General features: G+C 49.4%; 1 protein-coding gene across 3 annotated transcripts; it reads left to right on the forward strand.

Annotated features, from left to right (window-relative positions):
* Positions 1–37: 37 nt before the first annotated feature.
* DKKL1 (dickkopf like acrosomal protein 1) lies at positions 38–5,335 on the forward strand. 3 transcript variants are annotated; one of them, XM_034987121.1, is made up of 5 exons: positions 38–107; positions 1,632–1,806; positions 2,321–2,461; positions 2,584–2,676; positions 4,938–5,335. In XM_034987121.1, exons 2-5 carry the CDS (start codon positions 1,651–1,653, stop codon positions 5,247–5,249), a joined length of 702 nt encoding a protein of 233 aa, XP_034843012.1. In that variant the 5' UTR covers positions 38–107; positions 1,632–1,650; the 3' UTR covers positions 5,250–5,335. The 3 variants fall into 3 exon arrangements, with proteins under 3 accessions (XP_034843012.1, XP_034843011.1, XP_034843010.1); XM_034987120.1 differs by lacking the exon at positions 38–107 and adding an exon at positions 1,190–1,372; XM_034987119.1 differs by lacking the exon at positions 38–107 and adding an exon at positions 1,366–1,428.
* Positions 5,336–9,620: the final 4,285 nt, after the last annotated feature.

The following is a 9,620-nucleotide window of genomic DNA, read 5'->3' on the forward strand; positions in this document are numbered from 1 at the left end:
TTGTTTGGGAAAAGTGGGAGGGACCGGAGGGGGGGCGGGCCCGGGCGCCGGACACAGGGAAGGGGGATCCGACCGTGACAGTTTGGAGGATTTTTGCTTTGGCAAAGGTGAAGTCTAGCTTGGGACTGGTAGGAACTTCAGGATTCAGATGCTTGCAACCCTGGGAGAGGAGAGGGATGGGGGATCCGGACTCCTAGGTCCCAGGGCGGAGATTGATGGGGGCCAAGAAATCTGGGTCTGAAGGAGCTGGGGTCTGGGGCCCTGGACTTTTGACTACCCTCTAATGTGTTTGTATTTGGGGATGTGGGAGTGATAAGAACACAAAAGAATCTTTTCTGTTCAGCCTCAAGTATATTTTTTGAGGATCGGGGTATGTGAGGATGGGTTTTTGATTTCTAAGACAACAGGGTTTCCTGTGACTTTGCCAGAGTTAAGAGGCGGGCAAGAGGACTGGGAATTTATTGGAGATTCACGGGAGAGCAGACTCTTGCAAACACACGCGCCAGTGGACTGGAGGTGGCAGCTATCCCAAGACCGGGAGAGAGCCTCGGTGCCCGAGCGGAGAGGAGCTACGGCCCGGGCTCCTGGGTCCCTCAAAGATGAGGTGTCGGATGTTCAAACTCAGGGAAATAGAAGCGCTTGGGGTCCGGACTCTGGGACCCTAAGGCGAAGGGAGCCTGGATTCCGGGCTCCTTGGAAGGTGGAACATAGGACTGGATTTAGGTTTCCGGAGAGGGTGGGGCTTTTTAGTGGAACCGAAGAGGGCTGTTGAATGCAGCAATCGTTTCAAATCCCGGAGAAGACGAGAAAGGACACGGAGAAACTCAGAGATAAATACAAAACTAAGGAGGGGATGAACCAGAATGTTCGGACTCGGGGACTGGGAGCCTAAGAATGGAACTGAAGGGGCTAGCGGCGAGACCCGGGGCACAGAGGAGTGGCCCAGGTGTGGGGGCACGGCTCTAAGCGAGGGGCGTGGCCATCTGCCATTGAAGTGGGGCGCGAGGGCCGAGATCCGAGAACGCAGGCCACACCGGGGACTCAGGGCCGAGGTCAACCGGCAGGGGCGTGGTCAGGCGGTGGGGGTGTGGTTAACAAATAGGGGCGTGCCTCCGCCCTTAAGGGCGTGACCACCCAATAGCGGGCCCGGCTCGTGGGTGAGGTCAGCAGATGGGGGCGTGGTCAGGTAATAGGGGCGAGGCTAAGGCTCGCGGAGCTCATCCAACGCTCCAGGTATCCCGCCTGGGCTCGAGACCAGAACTGTTTGGATTTAACAGTCCGTGGACCGACGGCTGGAGTCTGAGAGTCCGGTGACCCGGCTGTGGTCTAGCATAAGGCGGGGCCCAGGAAAAGGGGCGGGGCGTGGGAGAAGGTGAGGAATGAGATCCGGGTATGAATGCGGGCGAAGGAGAGGAAAGAGATCCGTTTGTGAGGCAGCTCCCTGAGGAGACGGGCCTGGGAGGAGGGGCGGGGCCTGACGCGATGGAGGGAGTGGGGCCAGAAGGACCGAGGGGGAGCAGTGGGCGGGGTGTGAGGAATTGCCTGGGCCAGGAATGGGAAAGGGGTGCAGGTCTTGGGTGGGGGCGTGACCATTTTAGAAGCGGGGACTCTGACTCCTACCTATGCCACAGCCTCCCGGCCCGCCCCGCAATGTGGCAACCTCTGGTCCTCCTGCTGCTGGTCCCCTCTGCCCTGGTGCCCCCCTCCACTGCAGCCCCGATCCGCGATGCTGACGCCCAAGAGAGCTCCTCAGGTTTTCTAGGCCTCCAGAGCCTAATTCAAGGCTTCACCCGGCTTTTCCTGAAAGTGAGCAATGGCAAGGATTGGGGGTAGGAAGAGGTAAAAAGGAGAGGGATGGGGGCAGATGGGGACTGAAAGATGGAAGGGGTTCGGAGAGACAGAATGGAAGGCGGGTTGCGGCCAGGCAGAAGGAGTAAGAGAAGGAGTCAAAGGGACCGAGAGAGATCAATAGAGGGTGACAGCAGACCGAGAGAGAGGAAGAAAGGGAGGAAATCAAGCAGAGAGGGAGATGGGACAGAGAGACAAAGACTGGATGGAGAGAGAGACTCGGAAGAAGAAGGGGATGGGGTCATAGAGACAGTAAGACGGGGGCGGGAGGGGGGAGCAGGAATAGGAAGGTTATGGGACAGATGGGGGATGGGACACAAGGTGACCAGGTTAGGCCCTAAGGGTCAGAGGACAGAGAGAGAAGGAGCTGGGAGGTACTTGGGGCAAGGCCTCAAGGACATCCTGGTAGGGCTGCAGATTTACTTGGGAGTCTTGAGATCCAGCAAATCAATGGTCCCTCCTCTGGCCCCAGGATGACTTGCTGCGGGGCATGGACAGCTTCTTCTCTGCCCCCCTGGACTTCCGGGGCCTCCCCAAGAACTACCACCAAGAAGAGAACCAGGAACACCGTCTGGGGAACAACACAATCTCTAGCCACCTCCAGATCGACAAGGTGCCTGTGCTGGGAAGTCCCTCCTGGAGTCTCCCCATGATCCCTCATGCTGCAGCATCAGTGGGGAGGAGGGCAGCGGAAGGAAGCAGTTTTGCTCTCACTCTCTCCTCCTGATCTCACAGGTGACAGACAACAAAACAGGAGAGGTGCTGATCTCCGAGCAGGTGGTGGCATCCATTGAGCCGGGAAAGGGGAGCTTGGAAGGTGACTGGAAGGTTAGGACATGCCCCTGACAAAATGTCCCATCCCAAACATTTTCTGTAGTTTAGGAGAAGATGAGTTGACACTTCCATTCTGACTGTTCACTTCCTCTCACTGGGCCTCAGTTTTATCATCTGTCAAAGGGACCAACCAGCTCTCAGAAATGAGGGTTTACAACCTCAGAGTATATCTCCCCACTCGCTTAGTAAACCCCAGAGAGTTTTGTAAACCAAAAACTGCTTTACCAAGTGCTGGGTAATCTTCACCCTTGTAAATCCCAAAGGGTGTTTTTATCTCAAAGTACTCTGCAAACTTCCAAGTACTTTTTAATCTATCCCAAAGGGATAGATCTCTCTCTCATAAACTTCAGAATGTGATCTTTCATTCCAAAGTGCTTTATGAACCCCAAATCCTTTGCGTAGCTCACCTTTGTAAACCTCTAAGGGTGATTCTAACCACAAAGTGCTTATTTTCTTATCCTAAAACGTTTTAAGAACCCCCAAGCACTTGGCAAACCCATATGGGTCTTCCACACACACCCCCCAACCAGATTTTCTTGAATTTTTGAATCTACAGAACAGTTTAAAGATATATATAATACAGTAAACCTGTATTCCCTTTTCCATAGAGCAAAGTTTCTTGACCTGGGCACCATTGGTATTCGGGGCTGGATAATCTTTGGTTGCAGGGGCTGTCCTGTGCCCTGTAGGATGTTTATAAGCAGTGCTACCTCTACCCACCAGATGGAAGTCGCGTCCCCTCCCCCACCAGTTGTGACAACCAAAAAAGGTCTCCAGAATTCTGTTGAGAACCACTGGCCTAGATGCACCAGTTGTGAACATTTTACCACATTTACTTTATTTTTTTTTAAGATTTTATTTATTTATTTGACAGAGGGAGACAGCGAGAGAGGGAACACAAGCAGGGGGAGTGGGAGAGGGAGAAGCAGGCCTCCCGCTGAGCAGGGAGCCCGATACCGGGCTCGATCCCAGGACCCCGGGATCATGACCTGAGCCGAAGGCAGACGCTTAACGACTGAGCCACCCAGGCACCCCACATTTACTTTATTTTTACTTTATCATTTTTGAACTATGTGACAGTGAAGTATTGACATCATGGCACGCCACCCTTAAAGCCTTCAGTGGGTATCTCCAAAGAATAATGCATTCTCCCGCATGACCACAGTACCATTTTTACACCCAAGAAATTTAACATTGATAATCACACTATTAGAGTTTCTGTATTAGTTTGCTAGGGCTGCCGTAACAAAGTACCACAGACTGGGTGGCTGAAACAACAGAAATGCTGGTTCCCAGTTCTGGAGGCTGGGCATTCAAGGTCAGGGTGTCACCAGGTTTGGTTCTTTCTGAGGCTGTGAGGAAGAATCTGTTCCATGCCTCTCCCCTAGCCTCTGGCGGTCTGCGGAAAATCTGTGGCATTCCTTGAAATGTAGAAGCATTCCCCCCCCACCCCCATTTCTGCCTTCATCTTTCTCGGACTTGTCTCCATGTGCACCTCTTTGTCCAAATTTCCCCCTTTGCATAAGGACACCAGTCGTATTAGATTACGGCCCACCCTAATGACCTTGTCTTAACTAATGAAATCTGCAATGACCCTGTTTCCAAATAAGATCACATTCTGAGGTACTGGGAATTAGGACTTTACCATACGAATGGGGGTGGGGGCGTGGAGACACAAATCTCCTACAGGACTTCTCAGAAAAATGCAGACTCTGATTCAGTAGGTCTGGATGTCTAATTTGCTAATTTATATGTCTAACAAGCTCCCAAATGTTGCTGATGCTGCTGGTCCACAGCCCACACTTTGAGTAGCAAGGAGCAAACAGACATTCAGTCCATACTCAACTGTCCTGAAAGAGGGACCAAAAGCTGTCCATAAGAGCTGATTTGGTTTTTGACCCAGGATTAAATCAAGGATCACACGTTGCAATTGTGTGCTTTAGGAAAGCCAAGAGCTTTTAATCCCAAAGTGATTTGTACATTTCCAATTGCTTTCTAAACCTTAGAGTATGTTTAATCCTAAAATGGTTTTGAAACCTCGGAAAATGTGCTTTCCATCCCAAGAGTATTCTATAAATCTCAGTATTTTAAATTCTAAAGCACTTGTAAACCCCATCCTTTGTAAACCACAAAATGAGCTTTAAACTCCCAAAGCACCCTGTTGGTGGCAAAATGGGCTGAATATGCCAGAACGGACTTAGCATTCTGGGGTTGTCATTTGGAGTTTAAGACGTCTCCTTGTCCCTCCTCCCCAGGTTCCCAAGATAGAGGAGAAGGAGGCCTTGGTGCCTGTTCCAAAAGCCATCGACAGCTTCCACCCAGAACCCCATCCCCAAGTGGCCTTCTGGATCATGAAGCTGCCAAGGCGGAGGTCCCACCAGGATGTTCAGGAGGGCGGCCACTGGCTCAGTGAGAAGCGACACCGCCTGCAGGCCATCCGGGATGGGCTCCGGGAGGAGACCCTCGAAGACAGCCTCGAAGAGGGGACCCAGGGCTCCTCCCACTCCAAGCTGCCCTCCCGGAAGACCCACTTCTTATACATCCTCAGGCCCTCCCAGCAGCTATAGGGGTGGGGACCAGGGAATGCCTGCATGTACCCCCCACCAGACCCCACCCCAAGTACCATATAGAAATAAAGTTCTTATATCTAGCAGCACTTTCTTTCCAGGATCTGTCCCCAGGCCTCAGCCGACTGGGTCATGGCAAGTCCCCACAACCCTAGCCTTAAGAGTGACATCTGGCTTGTGCCACCGGCTCTTGCCCAGGTCTCCAGGCTCAGTTTTCTCACTCAGACGTCTGCCTGCTCATTGAGCAACTCGCTGACTTTGTCACTTCCAGCCCTGTGTGTCCTCCTGTTCCCAACACCCTCACTCCAACCTCTGTATTTGTTTTCTATCCCCGCCCTGACGAGTGACCACAAACCAACTGAGAATGCATATGTATTCTCCCGCATATCTACAGGTCAGAAATCCGGGATGCCTCAGCTGGTCCCCTGCACAGGATCTCACAAGGTCAAAATCAAGGGGTTGGCCTGCTGGGTTCTTATCTGGAGGATGCAGGAAGAATCTTTTTTTTTTTTTTTGTCAGGGGCACCTGGGTGGCTCAGTCATTAAGCGTCCACCTTTGGCTCAGGTCATGATCCCAGGGTCCTGGGATCAAGCCCTGCATTGGGATCCCTGCTCGGCCGTAAGCCTGCTTCTCCCTCTCCCACTCCCCCTGCTTGTGTTCCCTCTCTCTCTGTCTCTCTCTGTCAAGTAAATAAATAAAATCTCAAAAAAAAAAAAAAAAAGATTTTTATTTGTCAAAGAGCACAAGCAGGGGGAGAGGCGGGCTCCCTGCTGAGCAGGGAGCCCAATGCGGGGCTCGATCCCAGGACTCTGGGATCATGACCTGAGCTGAAGGCAGGCGCTTAACCGACTGAGCCACCCAGGTGCCCCTGCACACTCTCATTTTTATCTTTTCATTCCCTGAGTCTTGACTTACATGCTGACTCCATCTTCAACTTGCTGTTTGTCTCTCCCTTTGTCTCTGTCTGTCCCTCCATGCCCAACACCTGACACACCAGTTATGTGCCAGCCAGGTCTAGTGCCTCTGCCAAACCTGGAAGTTCACAGACCCTGTCTTGGGTGCCCTGTCCACTTTGCCCCCATGCCAGCATGTCTCCTATTCCCTCCGAGAATCCTCCCTCAAGACCTCTCCCTTATCAAGAAGGCACATCAGGATCCTCTTGGTGCTGAATCCTGTGGGGGATACAGACATGACATGAGCTTTCTCCCTTGAAGCCCAGGCTCAGGGTCGGATCACCCCACAGACAGACCCAACACACTTAAGAACCTAGAAATGCACAGGCATAAATAAAAGTGAACTTTCTTTTGAAAATTTAGGTTTGGGGATGCCTGGGTGGCTCAGTAGGTTAAGCGTCTACCTACGGCTCAGGTCATGATCCTAGGGTTCTGGGATCGAGTCCTGTGTCAGGCTCCCTGCTCAGCGGGGAGTCTGCTTCTCCCTCTCTCTCTACCCCTCTCCCCTGCTCATGCTCTCTCTCAAATAAAATCTTTTTTTTTTTTAAGATTTTATTTATTTGACAGAGACACAGCGAGAGAGCAAACACAAGCAGGGGGGGTGGGAGAGGGAGAAGCAGGCTTCCTGCCGAGGAGGGAGCCCAATGTGGGGCTCAATCCCAAGACACTGGGATCATGACCTAAGCCGAAGGCAGAGGCTTAACGACTGAGCCACCCCAGGCGCCCCAATAAAATGTTTTTTAAAAAAAGAATTGGGTCTGGGCGCCTGGGTGGCTCAGATGGTTAAGCGTCTGCTTTCGGCTCAGGTCATGATCCCAGGGTCCTGGGATCGAGTCCCACATCGGGCTCCCGAGCTCCTTGGGAGCCTGCTTCTCCCTCTGCCTCTCTCTCTCTCTGTCTCTCATGAATAAATAAATAAAATCTTAAAAAAAAAAAAAGAATTGGGACTTATACAGCAGCTTTTGAAAAGTACCATACATTTTCAGAGAAGTGATAAGACACAGGAAAATGACTTTTAGTTTCTAGGACTGCAAACTGTAGGAAAGCATATATATGGGGGAACCAATGGAGAATAAGGGCTAGTTAATAAAGTTTACTGTATAGATTCTTTCGGTGCTGTGTCTGAGTTCATAAGAGTCTAGAGTTGTCTAGAGTTATTAACTTTTGTCCTTCCTGGTAGAGAGGGGAGGGGAAAGACCTTTATGTCCAGCTTTCGGACAAATAGGAGGAGAGTAGAGAGCTTTTCTTGTATTTGCTTCTTCTCAGTTGTCTTCTACTCACATTGATCCTTATACCATAGTGGTATGTTTTGGGGTGGCATATTCTGCTACCCTTCACTGCATATAAAAATCAAAAATCAATTATACCCCTAAACATTTAGAACAAAAAAATTCAAATGAAATTTTTAAAAATGAATCGTGTTAGCATAAAAAAATAAAACAACCTAGAAATAAACCTAACATAAGATTTGCTAGGTCTCTAAACAGAAAACTATAAAACATTACTGAAATTGATTAAAGAAAATCTAAATAAATAATTCATACTAACAGTACTCATAATCACCAGGAGGCAGGAACAACCCAATGCCCATCAAGTGAAATGGTAAAATTGTAGCATATTCATCACTGGAAAATTATACAGCAGTGAAAAGAATAGCCCACTGGTATGCGATGAATCTCATAAACATAATGTTCAGCAAACGAAGCCATAATCAAAAGTAGTTACCTTTCGAAGGTAATGACTAGGAGGAGGTGCGAATAAGGCTTCTGGGTTGTAGACAATACTCTCTTTTTTTATTTGGGTGGTTTCATTAATGTATTACTCTGTACACATTTTTTTAAGATTTATTTACTTATTTATTTAAGAGAGGGAGAGAGCACACATGCAGTGGGAGGAGCAGAAGGAGCGGGAGAAGCAGACTCCCCACTGAGCATGAAGTCTGATGCAGGGCTCATCCCAGGACCCTGAGATCATGACCTGAGCTGAAGTCAGATGCTTAACTGACTGAGCCACCCAGGCGCCCCTACTCTATACAAATTTAACTGAGCTATAACAAGATTTAGCACTTTATGTATGTTACAACTATATATAATTTTTTAAAATTTTTTAGGTCTTACAAAATTATCCACACCTCAAAAAGGAAGAAAGGAAGGGAAGGAAGGAGGAAGGAACAAGAAATACTGAAGTAATAAACAGAAAGAATGAACTTATACTAATAAAGCCAAGGACTCCTGTCCCTGGCTGTGCTAAGAAAACACTTGGCAAACATTCTTATTAACTCTCAAACCCCATGAGGTGGGTACTACTTGTTCCCATTTTAGAGAAGAAGTTGAGTTTCAGAGAGGTGAAGTCACTTGCCAAAGTCACACACGCAATGGCACTGGGTTTGTCTGATTCCATATCTCACACTTTTAACCACTCATCACATCACCTGTCAAACAGGTTCTTTCCCAGGCCTTGTGATAAGTCACCATCTAATAGCCATAATAATAACAATTCACAGCGACTACCACCTTAAGTCCTCAAGGTAACCTAAGAAGCAATTACTATCTCCATTTCTGGGAAGAAACCTGAGGCTCAGAGAGGGTAAGCCACGATGCCAAGGAAGTGATGGAGCCAAAATTCAAACCCAAGAATGTCTGTCTCCAGGCCCACAGCCTTGTCATCAGTTCTATACTGACCAGTAGTTAAGAGGCTTGGATTCCATCCATTGGTTCACTCATTCATTCAACACCATTTTTATTTTTTTTATTTTTTGAGCACTCACACTGGGCCAGGCATCTTCTAGCCCCCAAACAGCCTCCTACTGCATATAGTTCACATTCCAGTGGGGGTGATAGTACACAGATAGACAATATGTCACGTTGTGAGACACCCCATCAGGACCACTAAGAAATAGTAAGTGGTTAGTGAGATGGGGGCCTAATGCAGGCAGTGCGGCAGCAGAAGGTCTCTCTGAGGAAGTGACAGCTGAATGAATGATGGTGGCATGAACGGGAGGATGCAGGATTCCTTTTCTGTGTCTCTGCTAGCAAAAAGACGGAGTGGATGGGACATTTTTTTTTTTTTTTTTTAAGATTTTATTTATTTAGGGCGCCTAGGTGGCTCCGTCGTTAAGTGTCTGCCTTCCGCTCGGGTCATGATCTCAGGGTTCTCGGATCGAGCCCCGCATCGGGCTCCCGGCTCGGCGGGAAGCCTGCTTCTCCCTCTCCCCCTACCCCTGCTTGTGTTCCCTCTCTCGCTGTGACTCTCTCTGTCAAAGAAATAAATCACAGAGAGAGTGAGCACAAGCAGGGGGAGCGGCAGGCAGAGGGAGAGGGAGAAGCAGGCTTCTCCAGGCGCCCCTGTATGGGACATCTTGTGTCCCAAATCCCCATTCTTGGGACTCGATTTTGGATGTAATTCTCTTCTCTCTAG

Source organism: Mirounga leonina, unplaced genomic scaffold (assembly GCF_011800145.1).
Source record: "Mirounga leonina isolate KUSES-001 unplaced genomic scaffold, KU_Mleo_1.0 Mir_376, whole genome shotgun sequence".
Classification (NCBI taxonomy): Eukaryota; Metazoa; Chordata; class Mammalia; order Carnivora; family Phocidae; genus Mirounga; species Mirounga leonina.

Bases quoted from the DNA above. Each gene is read 5' to 3' on its own strand.
- DKKL1 (XM_034987119.1), top strand. From the start codon at position 1,397: ATGCGGGCGAAGGAGAGGAAAGAGATCCGTTT. The intron at 1,807-2,320 runs GTGAGCAATGGC...CTCTGGCCCCAG, and splicing joins TCACCCGGCTTTTCCTGAAA to GATGACTTGCTGCGGGGCAT. The intron at 2,677-4,937 runs GTTAGGACATGC...CCTCCTCCCCAG, and splicing joins GCTTGGAAGGTGACTGGAAG to GTTCCCAAGATAGAGGAGAA.